This window comes from Aulonocara stuartgranti, assembly GCF_965226115.1.
Source record: "Aulonocara stuartgranti genome assembly, chromosome: 1".
Taxonomy (NCBI): domain Eukaryota; kingdom Metazoa; phylum Chordata; class Actinopteri; order Cichliformes; family Cichlidae; genus Aulonocara; species Aulonocara stuartgranti.
In genome coordinates, this window is record NC_138939.1 from 22,470,900 (window position 1) to 22,496,978 (window position 26,079).

Sequence of the window (26,079 nt, forward strand, 5' to 3'; positions counted from 1 at the left end):
TGGTGGAGATAAGTATTGAGGGGTTATTTGTGACAGAAGGAAGCAGCAAGCGTGAAAGGGAAGGTTTACAAGATGGCAGTGAGAACTGCTGATGTACGGTTTGTCTATAGCTGTACTAATAAATAAAAACACAGGAGGCTGAGATAAAGATGGCAGAGTTGAAGATGCTTAGATCTTCATTGGTAGTGACCAGAATGGACAAGATTAGAAATAAGTACATATGAGGGACAGCTCAGGTTAAGCATGTTGGACAAAAAGTTAGAGAGGCAAGGCTGAGATGGTTTGGACACGTGCAGAGGAGGGAAAGTGGATATACTGGCCAAAAGATGTCAGGCAGGAGGAAAAAGGGAAGAACACAGAGAAGATTCATGGTAGTGGAGGGAGACGTGGAGAACGCTGGTGTGACAGAGGAGAATGCTAGGGATGGGGTGAGATGGAGGCAGTGGCACCTCCTAAAGAGAGCAGCTGAAAGAAGAAGAATGCATCTGTGTCGAGCACCTGCTGCAACGCTTTGTGTTATCTTTACTGTGTTTAGGGCTTCCCAGAGGTGGTCACCTGGTTGAACGATGTAGCTCCTTTGCTCGGCTGCACACCACTAATCAGTGTTCTTCCAAGGAAACGTCTACTTGTGAACAGCCTCTCCAATACATCTACAAAACCCTGGAACACGCAGCAGGTATCACAACAGCGCACATCTGTGACATTAGCGCCTGCTTTGCATTACCGCAGAGTGGTAAACAGCTCGGCTTGAATAAATATAAAAGAAAGTTTATGAGTGAAACATTATTAGGAATTCAAAACGGGGAAAGGAAGAGGAAGAAAAGGGTAGGAAGTTTACATCTTTATGCGCTGTACCAACACTTCCGGTATATGAATACGTAAAAGCTTCTCACAGTGAAGCAGGGAGTTCTCTGTTGTGTTTTGATCTCTTCATGCTTCCTCTTATTGGATATGCTTCCTCTCTGTTGTGAGGTGTGCATGACGCTATCTCGATTAGCTGCTAAATTATTAAGTGAAGAATGGCATCATCAGCGACACTGTGAATGGATCAGCCTCTGAATGCAACCGATCATGCAAACCTGCACGCTACCACTACAACGCCAACACTTTTCCACTTTCTTCCCCAGGCTAGAGGAATTTTCAGAGAGGTTCTTGATACTAATCCAAATCTGATCAAACAACATTTCTTGTAAGTACACTTAATCTGACAGACAGATGAACATGCAATCATAGCAATTATTTTCTTGTCTGTTTTCAAAATATATGAACCCCTTTGATGGTTGATGCTCTTATTTTCCAGCAATTTTGCAGCTTTATAAATTAACTATTGCGCATCTATTGACTCTAGGAGTCTGGGAACGCTGGGGCAGGGTGTGAGCTGTGCTGTCTTAAGAGATCGTTTTCAGGCAAATCGGTCACCTTCTTCAGCGAGAAGCATCCTGGCCTTGCTCAGGCAGCAGCCTGGTCTTCTTCACACCTCACTGGTAATTACACATCAATTAATTCCTGACATTTAAGATATTTACGTTAATTCAAGGATCATTAATGTGTGACTTCTATTATGTGTCTGTTGTTCTGGACAGAAAAACTGTATAATCGAGGTGCTCTATCAGTTTGAGTTCTTCTTTGAACTGCTTGAAGATCTTGGAGTTGAAATTGCACTTTCAATGCCGTAAGTCCAAAGCTGGCATTATAGTTACTGCAGAAAAACTTTAATATCCATAAGATTTGCATGCCTTTAGTGAAAAATGAGTATGTGTGCAATGCAGGAGACCCTTGTGTACTCTTTGCCCTGCAACAAAACTTTGGATTGTTTTGGTCTTGTGTGTTTGTGTCTTGCAGGGTGAGTGCCATAAAAAGGTTTTCCACAGATATGATGAACAGTCTCAGGAGGATGATTATAGCAGGACCGCATCACTTTCTCCTGCTGTCCCGAACAAAGCAGCTGCTGCTGGTTGATAAAATGGCGCAGAGGTTGGTAAGTAGAGCCTGATTTCCCAGTGGCCCTTTTCTGAGGTTCAATGGAAAAGAAGCTACCAAAAGAAGACAAAAATGATAACAGTTATCTGGATTTATTCTTGTGTTTGTCTTAAAATATAATCTGAGCTTCTTCCAAGTTTTAGCTAAGACCAAAAACACTGTTAAAATTAGCAACTGTCAAACATTTACAAACAGCGGAAAAGTAAGGTGGAAGTTTAAATATTCATCCATCATCAGTTAGGAACATAAGAACTGCACAGTACTCGGTACTCACCACAAAAATGAGCACCTTGCTAAGATAACACACATCAAAAAAAGGCTCATCAGTGTTTCTTATAGGTTCATTTCAGTGTGGACGTCTGTGAGATCAAGTTCAGTAGATCAGATTAGTTTGGAGTCCACACCTCACCCCCATACAGATACTGTTGAAGGATCTCAAGAGTGTATGACACTTTTTAAAGTCTGATCTGCAGGTATCAGTTTGTTTAACGTTACTTCTGCCATAAAAGGTGCCAACAGTTATTAAATCCACTAGCATGTTGAATTTTGAATGTATGCAAGCAAAAAGGTTTTTATTAAAGAGTATACACTGCTTCTGAGTTTTTGTTAAATAAATAATGACATGGTGTAATATGTCATGTGTTGTGTAATCTCAGGTTGTAAGACATGGTTAAAAGCTAGTTAACTTTTAACCATGTCCTAATAAGTAAAACCTTAGAATTGCATTTTGCAGAGTGTGTACTTTCTTTTTACCATGAGCATAGATGAAATGTTAGAATTGAGATAATCAGGATTTACCAAAGAGTTAATAAATAGTTTTTCTCTGCCAGCTTTTAGTTAGTACGCTTTTCTTGTTTCCCATGTCTCTTGAAATATCCTATTTTTTATTTATATATTTTTTTGTGCTTTATTTCCAGGGCATGTATACAGGCGTGTTCACGGAGGAGGAGTTCCGTTTGCTTGACATCATGGCACCGTTTGTGGTAGATGAGGTTTTTATTCAGGTGGACCGCAGGTTCTTCATTCAAAATCTGGATTTCCTCCATGGGCTCTGCTACAGCAGCACCAAGATGGAAATCGTGGCTCGTATTCTCCAAGAGCCTGCTGCCTTTGGGTAACATTACCACAAACCGAACTGTCTGCTGAAAGGAGATACAGTGTTATTCAACATTTATTCAACAAGTGATTCTCAGGAAAACAGCAAGACTGAGCAGCTGTGTGAGCTGTAAAATAAATAAATAAATAAAATTAACATAAAGATCTGAAATGATAACATGTTACATAGAAAGGTTAAATTGGTCCTTAGGTTAAATGAGAAATAATGACAAGAAACAGTATTTAAGAACCCTTTCTGTGGGCAGCTCCTCTTTAGGTCACAAGTTTAGAAACACATATATGCTAATCCACATTTTGTCTTTTGGCCCGCTTGTTTCCTATCAGTCCCAACCAGCCGCAGCAGATGGCTTCCCCTTTCCTGAGCCTGGTTCTGCCGGAAGTTTCTTCCTGTTAAAAGGGAGTTTTTCCTTCCCACTGTCACCTCACTTCTTAAGGAGTCCTCTGATTGTCAGAGTTTTCTCTGTGTTATTTTCCTTATAATTGATCTTACAATACAAAACACCTTGAATTGACTGTTTTCATTTGGTGTTATATAAACAAGAATACATTAAATTGAATTAATCACAAAAATAATTATAATATTTTGTGTGGCGACTGAGCTCAACTGCTGAAAACTGACATTAAGGTATATAATTAATTAATTTCTGGCATTTCTACAGCATCATTAGCAGTTGAGGTGTAGGATTAAGATGACTAAATATCTTTGCATTCCCTGTAAAGTCACTTACCCAGCCTACGCTAAGCTTCAGCTGAAAGCCCCCATGATGTTAAAGCACTGATAAATTTGATCATTTATTTATAGCTCAGTGATGATGAGCCGATTCCCTTCACTTATGTTGATATGCACTGCTCTTTTTATATAGATTTGTATTATTAACGTTGTATTAAATTGGATAACTAATATAATATTAATATTCCCAAACAATCTAACTGTAGTTTCATCACTCCACAGTTGGTCTGGGTGTTTTTTTTTGGCATGCCAACCTTTGTTGTGATCATAAGTTTAGAGTTCACATCATTTTTCCAAGCTACATTGTTACAGTAGAAATTATATATTCATTGTGAAAAGGAAGAATGCAATGAGGTCTGTGTTAATCATTGAACTAGACTATTTGTTCATAAGTGTAAGTTAGATGTGACCATTTTAGGAATGAATTTTAAAAAAACTGTAGTTCACTTACTTTTTCTTGCACTGTATTTATTATGTTTTTCCACGTCAACTGCATCACATATATACTAAATGGGTGAGAATTTCAAGAATGTGAATGTATCCATAGAATATTTAGTTCACAGAGGCATGAATTAATCAACAAAGTCCAACGCAGCAGTTTTTAGAAGTTGGCCTTGTAAGGATGTTTCTTTTACAGTTTTTATAGGTTTTAAAATGAAAATGAAGTTATATGAAATTTATTTTCTAAACTTTCCACTGATAGAGGCTTTGCACACAACCTGAGATAAAAGGAACAATGATAGCATGATCTTGTCTCCCCCTCATAGCCCAGTGGAGAACTGGGACCAGACAACACTCAGTCAGGTGGACCGCTTTCTCTTCTTCCTGCCTCAAGACAAACTGCAGCAGATTTCCCTGGTAAGTTTATTGCTGCACTTCTTTCAGTATTTAATACTTAATATCTGAACCCAGAGCCTGAATAGTTCCCCATATTATTATTACTTTTTTCAAAGTGCAACACATTCGCTGAGTGTCCAGAAGTCCACAGTGGAGCTTTGTGTCAGAACTTGATCCAATGACATGTTAAGTCAGAGCCTGTAAAGAAATCTCTCGGGTGTCACATCTCCAAAAGGTGTCAAGATCAGGTGATGAGGTTGCTGTCTTCCTGTAACCCATTCAAATGTGCGTGTTGCTGTCTGTGTCTGTGTGCCCGCAGGCATTGATGACTGTGGAGCGAATAGAGAAGCTGTTCATGAGCCACCATCAGTGGGAACGTGGGGACATCGGGATGCTGTGTTCAGATGAGACTGAGAGGAAGACCATTTTTGAAAGGCAGCAGTTTGTTCTGCAGTTTTTCCTGGGCTTCCTTAAACTAAATTCTCAGTCATGTAAGCCTTACTTTGGTTTCTCTTACAATAACCTTGTATGGTTTTCATCAAATTTGGTGGGATTAAGAATTTCTTCAGTGAATGTAGCATTCTCTGCTGCCTTTGAAGTGTCACAAGACATGACATGGACCCATGCAAGGGCTCTAGGGAGGAAGAGGTTCATATCAGTCTACAGAAAGCAGACTAGTTTAGTTAGCTTATGTTAGCATATACTCTTGAAAAAAGGTGAAACAGCCGGCGAAGATTTTTTAGTTCTGCAAAGAGCACTTTCAATTTTAATAACTTCAAGTAAAAAAAAGACATTTTAATTATGTGCAAAGGTGTTTCACGATCAACAGTCAAGTTGCCAAACAGTGAGGGGACATCCACTGTAAAATGTATGCGGCTAAAGAAGGAAAAACTGGATTGATTACAGTGAATGTTGCATTTTTTTTGGAAATCAAGGTCCTGAAGTCTAGAGAAAGAGAAATTTAGAAATTTCAGTATCGTAAATCCTTCTTTCATTGAGCTGGCATTTCTAATTTTCATGGGCTAAAAGCCATAATTAATAATAATCAGTTTAACCAAAAAAAATAATCAAACAAACACTTTCTCAATAGTTCACTTCCCACATAATTAATATAGAATATATGAAAGTTAGCCTTGTTTAATTAAAGTAGGAAATTAGGAAAAAACCATCCACCTTTTCTTTCAACTTTTTATGCTATATAAAGTCTATATACTCTGTTATGCAGTCATATAGAGGGGAGGCGGGGGGGGGGGGGGGGGGGGGGGGAGGATTATTGGTAGGCAAACAGCATATTGAATGAAAAATAGGCAGTGGGGTAGTTAATATAGCTTTGTGATGCTCTCTATTTAGTATGAATAACGTAGTTAAGTTAGTGAGTGAATTGGAAATACAGAATGATAATGTTTATTTTTTATTTATTATCCAATCACGTGACCAGGCTTGATGAAAAAAAACGTTTTATCGCCTCTAAGTAAAGACTGGAAAATGAACTGAAACAGTGGTCCAAAAAAAACAACAAGTTATTAACCCAACCATTGTTTTGGATGGAATTGTTATCCTTCTAAACATTGTTTGCATTATTGTCTTTTGGTACAGCTGAAAGCGTAATACATTTGTGCGTATGAATTTCTTTGCAAGTTGACTTTTGTAGCAGGAGAACTTGCTGATCTTCTAACAGTGAAAATTAGCTTCTTGAATTAAATTTTTCAGAAAGACTTTGGCTAATACTTTTCAGTAAACAAAAAAACTTGACAACTTCAAACTAAGCCATGGTTATATTACATTGCTGACCCATTTTCATAGATAATCTCCTGATCATATGTTTGTGTGTGTTGCTGGCCAGTGACTCCAGTGGTTCCTACTTGTGAGATTCTGCATACAACAGCCCCCTCCGTTTGGCTCTCCAGCAGTTTGACTAGCATGCCTTCATCTGCCTTCTCCAACTGTCTGGAGCTGATGGGTCACGACCCGTTTCTTGCATCCTACCAACGCACTGAAGTGCTCAGGAAAGTCAAGCAGGTCAGACTGATTGTTAATCTGAATCAGTCCAACAAAAACCTCTTACATGTGTTTCATTTGATGATGGCCAAAGTTTACAGGTCTTAACACTGTGTTTCTGCTCTGTCTTTGCTCCGGGCCTCTCGGTATTAACGTGAATATATGAAGATATATGGCCCAGTCTCATCCTTCTCCCAGGCTGTGATCTCTCAGCTCGGTGTAATAGCGACACAGCTATCATTAGACGAGCTGAATGCCATTCGACTGACTGAGCGGAGAAGCATCGCCGCTCTGGGCACAGTCAGTGACTGGAATAGCAGACAGGTAAGTATTTTAGCCACTGCAGTTCAAATATTTACATGTTACATCAAAATTGCTTTGTGTTTTGGGCAGTTTTTATTTCGTCTGATAAGAATAATACCAGCTGTGGCATTATTGTGCTGTATTAGACTGGTTTATAACTTGTTGTCGTCCTAGCTGGCCACACTGTTTTCCACCGTGTTAAACTCCACCAAGCAGAATCCGAGCCAGCTTGACTCCAGCACTCTGGTGGCAATGGGATACATTGTGTGTGGCGCTAAAGCCACAGAGCTGAGGTCTTTCAATCCTATAGAGCTCAGGTGCGCACAATATCGGAAAATGCTTAAATGAAGCGTATTTTTTCAAGCCCAGCTTGACACTTGAATTTACTTTGTACTCTGTCTCCCTCCGATGGCTGCAGTAAGGCGGTTCTCAGGCTGGGTCGGCTGAGGCTGTCTTGCTCAGAGGAGCAGCTGCAAGCTCTTGTTGAACTGCTAACCCACAGCCTCGTTTTTGGACTCATGAGTTCCTGGGGCACCGATGTGTTCATTGAGATCGGAGTCCTGGCAGGTATTGTCTATTCATTGTCTTTTCCACATGAATTTTAGTTGTACTATGCATAGTCCTACATCTGCCTTAATGTGTGGTGAGAGATTTAAATCAAAGACATTTTGTTTTCCTCTATGCTTTGCTGTAAAAGCTTTTGATTCATTGTTTCTAGCACCCTTTGCTCTGTTTCACTGGAACACTTTGCTTGTTTTTCAGTGGGTATCCCAGACATGGCCATGTCAGCGCTGGTAAAAGAGCAAATTGAGGGAATCGCACCTTTGGCTATCTCAATGATGGCACCAAAAAAGTTTGCTGTGAGTCAAGATTTAATTAAACCAACCATATCTTGGGTGTTAAACATAAAGCACGGGGGCCAGAAATGAACCAACAAAGACTCCGATCCGGCCAACTGGATGGCTTTAGAAAATGTGAAGGAGGAAATACTATTTTTGACTTTTAAATGTGTTTTAATAACTTTTACAGCAATTCCTGCTAATGACAAACTCTCCCACAGCAATCTATACTACACCACAGTATATCATGTCAGAGATTAAACGGGTAGTAAACCTTCTTTTCACTGGCAGAAAGATTAGTTTCACTGGTCAGGGCCGATTATTGTAATATCAAGGTGAGCTAAACTACATATGTGTAAAAAGTACATAATTTTTTAGTAACATTTGTTTTTTTACAATAAAAAAAATGTATTCCTGTTTTTGCGTCCATCTTGACAAATCTTTATCATGTCTTTAATTTATCTTTATCTCTATCCCCCCGCTGTGTGTTTTGTTTTCAAAAGGTGGTATTCTCCCAGGAAAAGATCGCCATGTTCTCCTACGAGCAGGCTGTTGCAGTAACTGATAACCAGCGCTCTGTTCTGTCAGACCTCCAGAAAACAGCTCTAGCTATGGTGCTAACACCCTGGGACGATAAGCTTGTAGACTTCAGAGGTAAAACCTGAATCACTGCTGTCCACTGATAACCATTAAACTTGATTTGTCTTCTTTATGCATTAATCGCTTTACCTGATGAAAATATAATCGCCCTTATCAAAACTCTTACCAAAGTTTTATGCTAGTTTAGGTACATCTTGCTATTATCAGGTTGGATCCACTTTTGCCTTCAGAACTGCCTTACTGCCTTAATTCCTCTGAGATTTTGCTCCATATTGACATGATAGCATCATACAGTTGCTCCAGATCTGCAGACTGCACAATCTCTTGTTCCACCACATCCCAAAGGTGCTCAACAAGGCTGGACTGGGACAAAAAATCGGCCCGGGCATTTTGACTAGAGACCGGCCCACCAGGATAAAGATTGAAAATGTGACGTCATTCAGGGGTAAAACCGCAAAGGATTCTGGGAACTTGTGGCAAGAGGTACTGGCGCACGCAGGCTTTCAATTGAACTCAGTTACACAGCGATAAAAAGAAACCCAAAAAATGGCAAGACGCTGTTGTATTATTAACTGCAATAGCCGGTCGCATGACAGCCACGGGAAGCCAACGGGTAAAGAGATCGTTTTTTTTTTTATCGGATTAAGTCGTTGAAGAGAAATTTTTTAAGCCATGTTTCCGAAGTAAGAGCCGACGGATGGTCACTGCGGTAAAGTGAGCCGTCATTTGTGAGCCGCGGTCAAGCCAGCCGCCTCCTATCCGCCGCATAAATATCCTTGCGCTTTTACACCAGTCTTTACGGTAGCGCCTTTTCGCTTTATATCCTGATTGAAAGCCTAGACTCGCGCACACACGCACGCGCGTGAACAGTCACACGCACGCGCGCACACAAATTACAATGGAACAGCTCAATACAGCCATCGTGACAGTCTGGTTGCATATTCAAAAATTCATTAAAAATCATTCTTAAAAGTTGATGCCAAGCTTTCAACACAATCCTCTTCTCTGGGACACCTACTTTACCTCTGGGCCAGTTTTTACCCAGATTTACTGTAATATTACTCAGAAATCACAGTAAACTCATATTCAGTGCAATACAGTCAATGCACTACAATTATGTTTATTTCAAAAATTCATTAAAAGTCATCCTGAATAGTTGAGGTCCAACTTTCAACACATCCCCCCTCTGGGACACCTACTGTACCTGTGTGCCAATTTTCATCCAGATTTACTGTAGAATTCCTCAGAAATTAAAGGGTACTTGTATTCAATGCAATACAGTCAATACAATAGAATTATGTCAATTTTCAGAAATTCATTAAAAATCATCCTGAGTAGTTAATGTCCAACTTTCAACACATCCCCCCTCTGGGACACCTACTGTACCTGTGTGCCAAGTTTCATCCAGATTTACTGTAGAATTCCTCAGAAATTAATGGAAACATTTATTCAATCTAATACAGCCAATGCACTACAAATGTGTCAATTTTCAAAAATTCATGAAAAATCATCCTGAGTAGTTGATGTCCAACTTTCAACACATCCCCCCTCTGGGACACCTACTGTACCTGTGTGCCAAGTTTCATCCAGATTTACTGTAGATTTCCTCAGAAATTAATGGAGACATTTATTCAATCTAATACAACCAATGCACTACAATTGTGTCAATTTTCAAAAATTCATTAAAAATCATCCTGAGTAGTTGATGTCCAACTTTCAACACATCCCCCCTCTGGGACACCTACTGTACCTGTGTGCCAAGTTTCATCCAGATTTACTGTAGAATTCCTCAGAAATTAATGGAGACATTTATTCAATCTAATACAGCCAATGCACTACAAATGTGTCAATTTTCAGAAATTAATTAAAAATCATCCTGAGTAGTTGATGTACAACTTTCAACACATCCCTCCTCTAGGACACCTACTGTACCTGTGTGCCAAGTTTCATCCAGATTTACTGTAGAATTCCTCAGAAATTAATGGAAACATTTATTCAATCTAATACAGCCAATGCACTACAAATGTGTCAATTTTCAAAAATTCATTAAAAATCATCCTGAGTAGTTGATGTCCAACTTTCAACACATCCCCCCTCTGGGACACCTACTGTACCTGTGTGCCAAGATTCAGCCAGATTTACTGTAGAATTCCTCAGAAATTAATGGAGACATTTATTCAATCTAATACAGCCAATGCGCTACAAATGTGTCAATTTTCAGAAATTAATTAAAAATCATCCTGAGTAGTTGATGTACAACTTTCAACACATCCCTCCTCTAGGACACCTACTGTACCTGTGTGCCAAGTTTCAGCCAGATTTACTGTAGAATTCCTCAGAAATTAAAGGGTACTTGTATCCAATGCAGTCAGCCAATACAATTTAATTATGTCAATTTTCAAAAATTCATGAAAAATCATCCTGAGTAGTTGATGTCCAACTTTCAACACATCCCCCCTCTGGGACACCTACTGTACCTGTGTGCCAAGTTTCATCCAGATTTACTGTAGAATTCCTCAGAAATTAATGGAAACATTTATTCAATCTAATACAGTCAGTACAATAGAATTATGTCAATTTTCAAAAATTCATTAAAAATCATCCTGATTAGTTGATGTCCAACTTTCAACACATCCCTCCTCTAGGACACCTACTGTACCTGTGTGCCAAGTTTCATCCAGATTTACTGTAGAATTCCTCAGAAATTAAAGGAAACTTATATTCAATTCAATACAGTCAATACAATAGAATTATGTCAATTTTCAAAAATTCGTTAAAAATCATCCTGAGTAGTTGATGTCCAACTTTCAACACATCCCCCCTCTGGGACACCTACTGTACCTGTGTGCCAAGTTTCATCCAGATTTACTGTAGAATTCCTCAGAAATTAATGGAAACATTTATTCAATCTAATACAGCCAATGCACTACAAATGTGTCAATTTTCAAAAATTCATGAAAAATCATCCTGAGTAGTTGATGTCCAACTTTCAACACATCCCCCCTCTGGGACACCTACTGTACCTGTGTGCCAAGTTTCATCCAGATTTACTGTAGAATTCCTCAGAAATTAATGGAAACATTTATTCAATCTAATACAGTCAGTACAATAGAATTATGTCAATTTTCAAAAATTCATTAAAAATCATCCTGATTAGTTGATGTCCAACTTTCAACACATCCCTTCTCTGGGACACCTACTGTACCTGTGTGCCAAGTTTCATCCAGATTTACTGTCGAATTCCTCAGAAATTAAAGGAAATTTATATTCAATTCAATACAGTCAATACAATAGAATTATGTCAATTTTCAAAAATTCATTAAAAATCATCCTGAGTAGTTGATGTCCAACTTTCAACACATCCCCCCTCTGGGACACCTACTGTACCTGTGTGCCAAGTTTCATCCAGATTTACTGTAGAATTCCTCAGAAATTAATGGAAACATTTATTCAATCTAATACAGCCAATGCACTACAAATGTGTCAATTTTCAAAAATTCATGAAAAATCATCCTGAGTAGTTGATGTCCAACTTTCAACACATCCCCCCTCTGGGACACCTACTGTACCTGTGTGCCAAGTTTCATCCAGATTTACTGTAGATTTCCTCAGAAATTAATGGAGACATTTATTCAATCTAATACAGCCAATGCACTACAAATGTGTCAATTTTCAGAAATTAATTAAAAATCATCCTGAGTAGTTGATGTCCAACTTTCAACACATCCCCCCTCTGGGACACCTACTGTACCTGTGTGCCAAGTTTCAGCCAGATTTACTGTAGAATTCCTCAGAAATTAATGGAAACATTTATTCAATCTAATACAGTCAGTACAATAGAATTATGTCAATTTTCAAAAATTCATTAAAAATCATCCTGATTAGTTGATGTCCAACTTTCAACACATCCCTTCTCTGGGACACCTACTGTACCTGTGTGCCAAGTTTCATCCAGATTTACTGTAGAATTCCTCAGAAATTAAAGGAAACTTATATTCAATTCAATACAGTCAATACAATAGAATTATGTCAATTTTCAAAAATTCATTAAAAATCATCCTGAGTAGTTGATGTCCAACTTTCAACACATCCCTCCTCTAGGACACCTACTGTACCTGTGTGCCAAGTTTCATCCATATTTACTGTAGATTTCCTCAGAAATTAATGGAAACATTTATTCAATCTAATACAGCCAATGCACTACAAATGTGTCAATTTTCAAAAATTCATTAAAAATCATCCTGAGTAGTTGATGTCCAACTTTCAACACATCCCCCCTCTGGGACACCTACTGTACCTGTGTGCCAAGTTTCATCCAGATTTACTGTAGATTTCCTCAGAAATTAATGGAGACATTTATTCAATCTAATACAGCCAATGCACTACAATTGTGTCAATTTTCAAAAATTCATTAAAAATCATCCTGAGTAGTTGATGTCCAACTTTCAACACATCCCCCCTCTGGGACACCTACTGTACCTGTGTGCCAAGTTTCATCCAGATTTACTGTAGAATTCCTCAGAAATTAATGGAGACATTTATTCAATCTAATACAGCCAATGCACTACAATTGTGTCAATTTTCAAAAATTCATTAAAAATCATCCTGAGTAGTTGATGTCCAACTTTCAACACATCCCTCCTCTAGGACACCTACTGTACCTGTGTGCCAAGTTTCATCCATATTTACTGTAGATTTCCTCAGAAATTAATGGAAACATTTATTCAATCTAATACAGCCAATGCACTACAATTGTGTCAATTTTCAAAAATTCCTTAAAAATCATCCTGAGTAGTTGATGTCCAACTTTCAACACATCCCCCCTCTGGGACACCTACTGTACCTGTGTGCCAAGTTTCATCCAGATTTACTGTAGAATTCCTCAGAAATTAATGGAAACATTTATTCAATCTAATACAGCCAATGCACTACAATTGTGTCAATTTTCAAAAATTCATTAAAAATCATCCTGAGTAGTTGATGTCCAACTTTCAACACATCCCCCCTCTGGGACACCTACTGTACCTGTGTGCCAAGTTTCAGCCAGATTTACTGTAGAATTCCTCAGAAATTAAAGGGTACTTTATTCAATTCAATACAGTCAATACAATAGAATTATGTCAATTTTCAAAAATTCATTAAAAATCATCCTGAGTAGTTGATGTCCAACTTTCAACAGATTCCTTCTCTGGGACACCTACTGTACCTGTGTGCCAGGTTTCATCCAGATTTACTGTAGAATTCCTCAGAAATTAATGGAAACATTTATTCAATCTAATACAGCCAATGCACTACAATTGTGTCAATTTTCAAAAATTCCTTAAAAATCATCCTGAGTAGTTGATGTCCAACTTTCAACACATCCCTCCTCTAGGACACCTACTGTACCTGTGTGCCAAGTTTCAGCCAGATTTACTGTAGAATTCCTCAGAAATTAAAGGGTACTTTATTCAATTCAATACAGTCAATACAATAGAATTATGTCAATTTTCAAAAATTCATTAAAAATCATCCTGAGTAGTTGATGTCCAACTTTCAACACATCCCCCCTCTGGGACACCTACTGTACCTGTGTGCCAAGTTTCATCCAGATTTACTGTAGAATTCCTCAGAAATTAATGGAAACATTTATTCAATCTAATACAGCCAATGCACTACAAATGTGTCAATTTTCAGAAATTAATTAAAAATCATCCTGAGTAGTTGATGTCCAACTTTCAACACATCCCCCCTCTGGGACACCTACTGTACCTGTGTGCCAAGTTTCATCCAGATTCACTGTAAAATTCCTCAGAAATTAAAGGACATTTATATGCAATTCAATACAGCCAATACACTACAATTATGGAAATTTCAAAAATTCATTAAAAATCATCCATAATAGTTGAGGTCCAACTTTCAACACTTTCTTACTCTGGGCGTCCTACTGTACCTCTGGGCCAAGTTACATCTCAATTCACTGTAATCTTTATCAAAAATTGAAAGAACAATTATATGTCAATGCTGGATGTGTGTCCTTTCAAAGTGACACTAAATAACAGAACTCAGGCACATCAGGGAATAATCCAAAAGGCGGATTTATTAAACAAAAACAACATACAAAATATCTCTAACCCATACTACATAACCTAAAAAGAAACAAAGGGACACTTAGAAGCACAAGGAAACAATACTGAAAGGGCAAGAGACACAGTCCAAACATAATCCACAACTAAAATGCCAAAAGAACAAGTCATCCCACATAGCAGACGGGTCTTGCCTGGATCTGGTGTCAAGCCGGCACTGCTGGCTGACTTCTGGCATGGTAAGATGGCACTGTTTATGTGATGACATGCCCCATTTGGCCTGATTGGGTGAATGTGACATGTTGTATAGAGCACTTTGAGTAATATGGGTGAGTAAAAAAGTGCTGTATAAGAATCAGTCCATTCACTGTCTGAACAGAGTTTCGTCATGTTACTTTTGCACTATTATGTTCCAGCACATGTTGTTATTACATGGCTTACATGGCTAAGGTACACATTAGGCTGACATCTGGGGCCAGAGCTGAAACTGTTCTGGGCCAGCACAGGGCCAGCAGTGTGTCTGCAACTGGCCTTGTGCTGGCTCATGTGTGGGCCACCTCTGGTAAACCAGATCTGGGCCACCATAGGGCCGTCATTCTTTGCGGTACGCAGGCCATGTGTAAGCACATTGTGTGGGACAGATCCAGGCCATACCAATTTTGCTATGTGGGAGGAATTATGTAAAAATAGAAACATCATAAAAATGAAAATGAACATAAAGTAAAATGTACTGAAAAGAACATCAGTATGGCCATCATTATTTGCTTGGAAAGTCTAAAGTTCCATGGCTTTGAACAGCCAGAGAACGCAATGCCCAGCTTAGAATGACTAAAAGTAACTTCTTTTAACATTCTGTCATTCTGCTTCTATATCAAAAATCCACTAAAAATAGTCATTTGAAAAAAAATATTCGCCACTTTTCATCAGTTTGGGTTCCTCTGTTTATAGCAATTTTTAGAAAAGAACCCAATACCTTTGTCACTATACAGTTGTACAGTGAGATACAGAGCATCTCCTACTCATTGCAAACATGCTGGGAGGGTGGCTCTATCCGCCTTAGTGCAGCTGCTGTACCATACTGTGATGCAGTAAGTTAGTAGGCTCTCAATGGGCGAGTGGTGGAAGGGTGAGCTGTAGTCCACAAAGAGCATTCTGGCGTAGCTCTGCCGCTGTTCTAGGTGACTCAGCACCGAGTGGAGGGTGATGGCATCTTCTGTGAATCTGTTTGCACGGTATGCAAACTGGTGGGTGTCGAATTCTGGGGGGAGGGTAATCCTTGGTGTGCTGAAGGACTAGTCTCTCAAAGCATTTCATGATTACCGGTGTGAGGGCCACAGGGCAATAATAGTTCAGGCTGGTGATGGGAGACTTCTTTGGTACTGGGATGATTGTGGCTGATTTTAGACAGGATGGGATGGCTGCTTCATCCAGTGAGAGGTTGAAGATTCTGGTGGAGATGAGGGTGAGCTGGTGGGCACATGGTCTTAGCAATTTACCACGTATTCCGTCTGGACGCCTTCCTGGGGTTCACTGCTAGAAACACTCATCTGACATCGTGCTCCGTTACAGTGAATGGAGCGGTGCAGGAACCAGGTGAGGATGAGGATGGGAGCAGGGCTGAGGCAGATGAATGCTGCTGTTGTGGTGTTTCAAAGCGGGCAAAGAAGCTGTTTATGTCCTCTGCTAGCTGCACACTCAGGTTTTGTTTTCACAGTTCTGCCTCTGTGGTTTATGATGTCTATTATTCCATGCCATGTGTTGTTGCTGGACAGGTGGGACCCCTTTTCAGGTCAGCTCGAGCAGACCTGTACAGAGCTCTGTCAACAGACCTACAGGGAGTGCAGAATTATTAGGCAAGTTGTATTTTTGAGGAATCATTTTATTATTGAACAACAACCATGTTCTCAATGAACCCAAAAAACTCATTAATATCAAAGCTGAATGTTTTTGGAAGTAGTTTTTAGTTTGTTTTTAGTTTTAGTTATTTTAGAGGGATATCTGTGTGTGCAGGTGACTATTACTGTGCATAATTATTAGGCAACTTAACAAAAAACAAATATATACCCATTTCAATTATTTATTTTTACCAGTGAAACCAATATAACATCTCCACATTCACAAATATACATCTCAGAATCAGAATCAGAATCAGAATCGTGTTTATTGGCCAAGTATATGTGCAGACACATACAGGGAATTTGGTTCTGGTAGATGGTGGCTCTCAAGCACAGCAATGTAAATCTCACACACACACACACACACACACACACACACATAAGTGTCTATATATACACATTACACATACATACACAAAGCTATGTAAACCAACTATAAATAACGAATCTAAACTTATATACATAAAATACAGAAATGAATGAGGTGGAATGAATTCTACAAAATGTACATAAGGTGCAGTTGCAGTCTGGCAGTGGGAGCAGTGTGACAGGTCAACTGTTAAGAAGGGAGATGGCGAGGGGAAAGAAACTGTTCCTGTGTCGGGTGGTCCTGGTCTGCAGGCTTCTGTACCGTCTGCCAGAGGGCAGCAGATCAAAAAGTCTGTGTGCAGGGTGTGAGGGGTCTGCGATGATTTTCCCTGCCCGTTTCCTGGTTCTTGAGAGGTACAGATCCTGGATGGAGGGCAGGGGGGCACTGATGATCCTTTCTGCTGCCCGTACAGTCCGCTGCAGTCTGCTCCTGTCCTGTTTAGTGGCTGCTCCATACCAGACTGTGATGGAGGAGCACAGGACAGACTCAATGACCGCAGTGTAGAACTGGATCAGCAGCTCCTGTGGAAGACTGTACTTCCCCAGTTGTCTCAGGAAGTACATCCTCTGCTGGGTCTTTTTGAGGATGGAGTTGATGTTGGTCTCCCACTTCAGGTCCTGGGAGATGGTTGTACCCAGGAACTTGAAGATCTTCACAGTCGACACAGGGCTGTCTGATATGGTGAGGGGGAGCAGAGTTGAGGGATGTCTCCTGAAGTCCACTGTCATCTCTACAGTCTTAAGAGTGTTCAGCTCCAGATTGTGCTGACTGCACCAGAGTACCAGCCGCTCAACTTCCTGCCGGTATGCAGACTCATCACCATCTTGAATGAGGCCAATGACAGTGGTGTCATCTGCAAACTTTAGGAGTTTGACAGCAGAGTTATTGGAGGTGCAGTCGTTAGTGTAGAGGGAGAACAGTAGTGGTGAGAGGACACATCCTTGAGGGGCACCAATACTGAGGGACCGGGTTTCAGAGGTGATCTCCCCCAGCCTCACTTGTTGCTTTCTGTCTGTCAGGAAGCTGGTGATCCACTGACAGGTAGCTGGTGACACGCTGAGCTGGGAGAGTTTGGAGGAAAGAAGTTCAGGCACAATGGTGTTAAAAGCCGAACTAAAGTCCACAAACAGGACCCTGGCATAAGTTCCCGGGCAGTCAAGGTGTTGCAGGATGTAATGCAGCCCCATGTTCACTGCATCATCCACTGACCTGTTTGCCCGGTAGGCAAACTGCAGAGGGTCCAGCTGGTGGCCTGTAATGTCTTTCAGATGGGCTAACACCAGTCGTTCGAAGGATTTCATGACCACAGACGTCAAGGCGACAGGTCTGTAGTCATCCAGTCCTGTGATGGTGGGTTTCTTGGGAACAGGGATGATGGTGGAGCGTTTGAAGCAGGAGGGAACTTCACACAGCTCCAGGGATCTGTTGAAGATGCGAGTAAAGATGGGAGCCAGCTGTTCAGCACAGGTTTTGAGGCAGGAGGGTGAGACGCCATCTGGTCCGGGGGCTTTCCTGGGCTTCTGTTTCTGGAATAGTCGGCTCACATCCTGAGTGTGTATTCTTAGTTTCAGGGAGGAGGAAAGGGGGGTGAGAGGTGTGGTGGAGGTCGTTGAGTCTGGGATGGAGAGGGTGGTGGTGGTCGTTGAGTCTGGATTGGGGAGGGTGGGGGTGGTCGTTGAGTCTTGATTGGGGAGGGGCAGGGTGAAGGGGGGAGAGGTGGAAGGTGTGTTGGGGGTCAATGTCTGAAGCAATGTCCCTGGGGAGGGGAGGGTGGGGCGTGGGAGTCTGTCCGTCTCAAACCTGCAATAGAAAGTGTTTAACTCGTTGGCCAGGTCTTTGTTTGCTTCAATAGTGGGTGGGGGGCGTCTGTAGCTGGTGATTTCCTGCAGGCCCCTCCACACTGATGCAGGGTCGTTGGCTGAGAGCCGTTCTTCCAGCTTCTGGGAGTAGATCCTTTTAGCTGCTTTGATCTCCTTGGTCAGTGTGTTCCTGGCTTGCTTGTACAGGACCCTGTCACCACTTCTGTAGGCGTCCTCCTTGGCCTTGCGAAGATGTTGGAGTTTAGGAGTGAACCATGGTTTATTGTTGTTGTATGTGCAAAAGGTCTTTGTTGGCACACACACGTCTTCACAGAAACTGATGTATGATGTCACAGTGTCCGTGAGCTCATCTAGGTTCTCAGATGCAGCTTCAAAAACAGTCCAATCAGTGGAGTCAAAACAGTCCTGCAGTTCCTGCTTTGCTGCGTTAGTCCACTTCTTCACAGTTTTGACTACAGGCTTGGCACGTTTGAGTTTTTGCCTATAAACTGGAATAAGATGGACCATGCAGTGATCAGAATGTCCCAAAGCTGCCCGGGGCACAGAGCGATAGGCATCTTTTAGAGTGGTGTAGCAGTGATCCAGTATGATGTTGTCCCTGGTGGGGCAGTCTATATGCTGTCTGTATTTAGGGAGTTCGTAGTTTAGGTTTGCTCTGTTAAAATCCCCAAGAATAATTGTAAAGGAATCCGGGAATTTCCTCTCCAGGGTAGTAATCTGGTCAGCCAGCTCGCACAGTGCGTTGTTCGCGTTGGCCTGTGGAGGGATGTAAACTCCGACCAGCATGAAGGAAGAAAACTCCCGCGGTGAATAAAAAGGTTTACAGTTGATGAGAAAACTTTCCAAGTGTGGGCTGCAGTGTTTCTGTAACACTGTGACATCAGTACACCAACCTTCATTAATGTAGAAGCAGACTCCACCACCCTTTGTTTTCCCTGAGAGCTCTGTTTCGCGGTCCGCCCGGTGAAGTTGGAAGCCCGGCAGATTTAAGACAGCGTCTGGGACTCGCTCACTGAGCCAGGTTTCAGTGAAGCAGAGGGCAGCAGAGCGTGCAAAGTCCTTGTTAGTCCGGTTTAAGAGCAGTAATTCGTCGACTTTGTTTGGAAGAGAGCGGAGATTCGCGAGGTGAATGGAGGGGAGTGCCGTGCGGAATCCTCGCCGACATTCAAAAACAAAACAACAACAAATCAGCGACCAATATAGCCACCTTTCTTTGCAAGGGCACTCAAAAGCCTGCCATCCATGGATTCTGTCAGTGTTTTGATCTGTTCACCATCAACATTGCGTGCAGCAGCAACCACAGCCTCCCAGACACTGTTTAGAGAGGTGTACTGTTTTCCCTCCTTGTAAATCTCACATTTGATGATGGACCACAGGTTCTCAATGGGGTTCAGATCAGGTGAACAAGGAGGCCATGTCATTAGTTTTTCTTCTTTTATACCCTTTCTTGCCAGCCACGCTGTGGAGTACTTGGACGCGTGTGATGGAGCATTGTCCTGCATGAAAATCATGTTTTTCTTGAAGGATGCAGACTTCTTCCTGTACCACTGCTTGAAGAAGGTGTCTTCCAGAAACTGGCAGTAGGACTGGGAGTTGAGCTTGACTCCATCCTCAACCCGAAAAGGCCCCACAAGCTCATCTTTAATGATACCAGCCCAAACCAGTACTCCACCTCCACCTTGCTGGCGTCTGAGTCAGACTGGAGCTATCTGCCCTTTACCAATCCAGCCACGGGCCCATCCATCTGGCCCATCAAGACTCACTCTCATTTCATCAGTCCATAAAACCTTAGAAAATCAGTCTTGAGATATTTCTTGGCCCAGTCTTGACGTTTCAGCTTGTGTGTCTTGTTCGGTGGTGGTCGTCTTTCAGCCTTTCTTGCACTGAACATAAGTTCCCTGCAATTTCTGAAGAATATTACAGTAAATCTGGCTGAAACTTGGCCCAGACGTACAGCAGGTTTCCCGGAGGAGGGATGTGTTGAAAGTTGGACCTCAACTACTCAGGATGATTTTTAATGAATTTCTGAAATTTCCATAATTGTAGTGTATTGGCTGTATTGAATTGCATATAAATGTCCATTAATTTCTGAGTAATTTTACAGTGAATCTGGCTGAAACTTGGCACACAGGTACAGTAGGTGTCCCAGAGAAGGAATCTGTTGAAAGTTGGACATCAACTACTCAGGATGATTTTTAATGAATTTTTGAAAAATGACATAATTCTATTGTACTGACTGTATTAGATTGAATAAATGTCTCCATTAATTTCTGAGGAATTCTACAGTAAATCTGGATGAAACTTGGCACACAGGTACAGTAGGTGTCCTAGAGGAGGGATGTGTTGAAAGTTGGACATCAACTACTCAGGATGATTTTTAATGAATTTTTGAAAATTGACACAATTGTAGTGTATTGGCTGTATTAGATTGAATAAATGTTTCCATTAATTTCTGAGGAAATCTACAGTAAATCTGGCTGAAACTTGGCACACAGGTACAGTAGGTGTCCCAGAGGGGGGATGTGTTGAAAGTTGGACATCAACTACTCAGGATGATTTTTAAGGAATTTTTGAAAATTGACACAATTGTAGTGCATTGGCTGTATTAGATTGAATAAATGTCTCCATTAATTTCTGAGGAATTCTACAGTAAATCTGGATGAAACTTGGCACACAGGTACAGTAGGTGTCCCAGAGGGGGGATGTGTTGAAAGCTGGACATCAACTACTCAGGATGATTTTTAATGAATTTTTGAAAATTGACATAATTATAGTGTATTGGCTGTATTAGATTGAATAAATGTTTCCATTAATTTCTGAGGAAATCTACAGTAAATCTGGATGAAACTTGGCACACAGGTACAGTAGGTGTCCCAGAGGGGGGATGTGTTGAAAGCTGGACATCAACTACTCAGGATGATTTTTAATGAATTTTTGAAAATTGACACAATTGTAGTGCATTGGCTGTATTAGATTGAATAAATGTTTCCATTAATTTCTGAGGAAATCTACAGTAAATCTGGATGAAACCTGGCACACAGGTACAGTAGGTGTCCTAGAGGAGGGATGTGTTGAAAGTTGGACATCAACTACTCAGGATGATTTTTAATGAATTTTTGAAAAATGACATAATTCTATTGTACTGACTGTATTAGATTGAATAAATGTTTCCATTAATTTCTGAGGAATTCTACAGTAAATCTGGATGAAACTTGGCACACAGGTACAGTAGGTGTCCCAGAGGGGGGATGTGTTGAAAGTTGGACATCAACTACTCAGGATGATTTTTAATGAATTTTTGAAAATTGACATAATTATAGTGTATTGGCTGTATTGCATTGAATACAAGTACCCTTTAATTTCTGAGGAATTCTACAGTAAATCTGGCTGAAACCTGGCACACAGGTACAGTAGGTGTCCCAGAGAAGGAATCTGTTGAACGTTGGACATCAACTACTCAGGGTGATTTTTAATGAATTTTTGAAAATTGACACAATTGTAGTGCATTGGCTGTATTAGATTGAATAAATGTTTCTATTAATTTCTGAGGAATTCTACAGTAAATCTGGATGAAACTTGGCACACAGGTACAGTAGGTGTCCCAGAGGGGGGATGTGTTGAAAGTTGGACATCAACTACTCAGGATGATTTTTAATGAATTTTTGAAAATTGACACAATTGTAGTGCATTGGCTGTATTGCATTGAATACAAGTACCCTTTAATTTCTGAGGAATTCTACAGTAAATCTGGGTGAAACCTGGCACACAGGTACAGTAGGTGTCCCAGAGGGGGGATGTGTTGAAAGTTGGACCTCAACTACTCAGGATGATTTTTAATGAATTTCTGACATTTCCATAATTGTATTGACTGTATCGGGCTGCTACATTGTAATTTGTGCGCGCGCGGGTATAGTCTTTCAATCGGCACATAAAGCGAAAAGGCGCTACCGTAAAGACTGGTGTAAAAGCGCAAGGAAATTTATGCGGCGGATAGGAGGCGGCTGGCTTGACCGCGGCTCACAAATGACGGCTCACTTTACCGCGGTGGATGGTCTGGATATACCAAATATAACGTCTCACAACACTCCAGCTCACATGTTAGTCTGCTCCAAGCATTCCCACAAAGGTCAGAGTTTTGTAGTAGTTAATACGTCATTTTTCTTAACATAATTGGTGATATAGGTTACAAGCAAGTCTGGCGCTGAACAGAAATTGTTGCGCTATGCTCCTTTGTTTATTGTGTTTATTGTGCATAAATAGTGAATTGTCCTGACACAATATTGCGTTTCGCTTCTGTTATTACCATGGTACATTGACAAAAATATATACTTTTATTCACAGGATAAAACAGTTGTTTTGTATCACTAATTGTCCAGTGCGATTACAGCATACAATATTATTGTCACTGCTACATTTCTGTAATGCTACCAGAAATTATTTCCACTACTAATTAATTACCGTTGAGCTCAAAGGTTATGGTAATAAACGGTTAACGAATGTGTATCTATGAGACGATTTGTGAGACTGGTAAACTTACCTTTGTTCGTACGATGGTCTTTCGTTCTACACGGTGCATTTCAAGGTCCTGTACCCATCCGTCGGTAAACTGTACCTGGGCTTGTTGCAGTGACCTGAAGTTACTAAACTTCATGAGTGTATGCACTCACTCCAAGAACCGTATGATTATAAATATGAGCGTGGTGAAAGTTGGGCAGCACGCTAACGTCTTTTGTCCACTCTGTGTGCTCGTAAGGGTCTAACCCTTTCACTCCTTTGATTTTTTCCTCGTATCTTTTCTTTGTCCTTTCGTCGAGTCTGTCTTTGTACGGACCGGCATTGTTCTCCTTTTGTTTTTGTACATTCCTTTTTGTACGTCAAAGAAAAAACAAGAAGGCATTGGAACCGGAGAATGAACGTTTTGCGGTGCTGCAAATGCTTGGATTGTTTTGCCACGAGTTCCCGGCATGCAATGCGCGAAAATCACGTGATTGCTAAACAAGGGAGAGGGTGCATCCGGCCTCCTCGGCTGTAATTGGTCCAGCCCAGAGTCGATCATGACCAATTGGCCAATCCAACACCTTTCATTATATATACCCTTCCTAAAAAAATCCAAAAAATCGCCAGCGGCCCACCGGGCAAATGCCCGGTATGCCCGATGGCCAGTCCAGCTATGGTGCTCAATTGGATTGAGATCTAGTGTCTGTGGAGGGTTTCTTAGTGCAGTGAGCTCATTGTCATGCTCAAGAAACCAGTTTGAGATGATTTCAGCTTTGTGACATGGTGCATTACACTGTGGTCATAATGGGATGAACATGACACATCAACAACAATACTCAGGTAGGCGTGTGTTGTTAAAACAATGCTTAGCTGGTACTAACCTGCCCAAAGTGTGCTACGGAAATATATCTATCACACCACCAGCAGCCTGAACTTTGAACACAGTGAACCAACAATCGTTTTTGTGTTTCCATGCTTTTTAAGCCAAATTGTGACCCTCCAATCTGTTTGTCCAATTTTGGATGACCCAGTGTGAAATTTAGCCTCGGTTTTCTGTTCCTAGCTGACAAGAGTTGTTTTCTGCTCCTGTTGCCCATTTTTTCCACACACTTTGAGCCGCTTAGTACCATGTGAGCATCATTTAAACACCACAGTCTGACTGAGTACTGTTGCTCATTACATCCATCCCATTATGACCACAGTGTACAATCTTCTGATGGCAGTTTCCAGTTGGAGGAGTTCACCAGCTCTCAATCCAGTAGAACACCAGTGAGATGTGGTAAAACTGGAGAGTCGCGTTATGGATGTGCAGCTAACAAATCTGCATCAACTGTGTGATGCTATCACGTCAGTATAGACCAAAATCTGTGAGGAATTAAGAATTAAGGCAGTTCTGAAGGCAAAAGGGGACCAAACCAGTACTAGCAAGCTATACCTAATAAAGTGACCTGTGAGTGTATAAATTATTACTGTAATTTGACTCCCAAAATCAAGGCTGACAATAGCTGCTGTTGTTTGCTTGCTGGTTTCAGCACTTTGTTCTCATTGTACTTCTAGATGTTTCCAGTGTGCTTTCTTTTCTAACTGAGATTATGAACATTATGCCTTGCTGGATATGCTATGCATGGATACTCTAGGTGTGAAGAGAGTGCCTACAGTGATGTGATTGTCATTTTTCACTGTGATTATTTTTTTTGTTAATGATATTCTAAGTCAGATAATCTGCCTGAACTATATTTTTGCATAGCTCTACATTTGTAATGCTTTTGCTGAATTCCTGTAGGGAGGTCACTGGGGTTGGCGTTGAGCCACAGCCCCCTGTGTCTCTTATTGGGACTGCTGATGCTGCTGACCGTCCTGCTCTGCCCTGACACATGACCTCGTTCACCCCAGCCGAATCAGGAGACCCCCTCATCCACATGATGATTGTCTTTCTGCGCAATGCTGTATTTCTTTGAAATAAACAGCATTTAAAGCTTTCCGTACTCTTTTTACCAACACTGTAATTGATCTTGCATAACTATTACTTTACCATCAACATTTAGCACTGAAAGAACAAAGTTAACAGTTTGAGAGAGTAGGAGCTGTTTGTTTTAATCAGCAAGTCTATCTAATACCCACAGATCCTAGACTATTTATTTATTTTTGTACAAACCTATCTAAACACTGTCCCATATATATCCTTCTCAGGGATGCCATACCTAGAAATAATACTTAAAAATGATAAAGGTTAGAATATAATTGTTGTGCAGTTATTATGAGAGAAATCTGTTGTACAAAGTTATTTATTTTTGGGGAACTATAGGTTTATGTGAGTAATAGTGATAACACTTTCTATATATCTGTCTATTTTGAGTTATCTTGATTACAAAACAATACTTAGTAGGGCCTGATTGTATTAGTATTGATCAACTTTGATCTGTTGTTGCTGTGAGTTTTGTACTGTTGTGCACAATTGGTGGTGTGATTAAAATGAATCTAAATGATCAATAAACTGAACCAATCTACCTCTGATTGACTCTTTTTATTGCTTTATTGCTTGTTAACAGAGCTGAGTCTTACCCACAGTTCTGTTCACCATTCAAAAAGCATTTGACACTAGAGATGACAGATTACTAAAGATAAAAGCGGAGATAACGGTATCAACGGGATGGCACATTGGTTAAATAGCTACCACATTGATAGATACCACTGTGTGCAAATAAATAATAACTCCGGTTTCATTGTGAGGTTCAACAAGGAGGGCTCTAAACTGTTTATACCGTAGAAAAAGTTTGGAATAGCTTCTGAATACAGTTGAAATTAGCAATAAATCAGATCAAAACAAAGCTTATCATATTTAGTAACAGACAAATAAGGAATGAAGTCAAAATCATGATCACTGATGATGAAACAGAAAGAGTGTATGAAACTAGATTTTTTGCAATAGGTAATTGGATATTAATCACATTTGCAAGGGTCGTATAAAGAATTCCTTTTCTTCTTTCAGTTGCTTCATTTAGGGGTCGTACATCACTCTTATTTTTAAA

The 26,079-nt window shown here is 40.5% G+C and overlaps 2 protein-coding genes across 2 annotated transcripts in view; one reads left to right on the top strand and one right to left on the bottom strand.

Annotated features, from left to right (window-relative positions):
* The window catches only part of strc1 (stereocilin 1), a gene marked incomplete at its 5' end in the record, with an annotated part of 35,690 nt that extends 10,113 nt beyond the window's left edge, over nucleotides 1-25,577 (top strand). Inside the window, 15 exons of the mRNA XM_082537577.1 lie at nucleotides 536-676; nucleotides 1,128-1,189; nucleotides 1,349-1,484; nucleotides 1,584-1,672; nucleotides 1,843-1,978; nucleotides 2,898-3,094; nucleotides 4,594-4,684; nucleotides 4,983-5,154; nucleotides 6,507-6,682; nucleotides 6,830-6,985; nucleotides 7,139-7,281; nucleotides 7,383-7,531; nucleotides 7,727-7,824; nucleotides 8,307-8,457; nucleotides 24,834-25,577. Coding sequence (XP_082393703.1) covers nucleotides 536-676; nucleotides 1,128-1,189; nucleotides 1,349-1,484; nucleotides 1,584-1,672; nucleotides 1,843-1,978; nucleotides 2,898-3,094; nucleotides 4,594-4,684; nucleotides 4,983-5,154; nucleotides 6,507-6,682; nucleotides 6,830-6,985; nucleotides 7,139-7,281; nucleotides 7,383-7,531; nucleotides 7,727-7,824; nucleotides 8,307-8,457; nucleotides 24,834-24,928 — 1,992 coding nt within the window. The 3' untranslated portion in view covers nucleotides 24,929-25,577. The remainder of the gene's footprint in view (nucleotides 1-535; nucleotides 677-1,127; nucleotides 1,190-1,348; nucleotides 1,485-1,583; nucleotides 1,673-1,842; nucleotides 1,979-2,897; nucleotides 3,095-4,593; nucleotides 4,685-4,982; nucleotides 5,155-6,506; nucleotides 6,683-6,829; nucleotides 6,986-7,138; nucleotides 7,282-7,382; nucleotides 7,532-7,726; nucleotides 7,825-8,306; nucleotides 8,458-24,833) is intronic.
* The window catches only part of LOC309703837 (uncharacterized protein), a 435,129-nt gene that overhangs the window by 204,613 nt on the left and 204,437 nt on the right, over nucleotides 1-26,079 (bottom strand). The window lies entirely within an intron of this gene.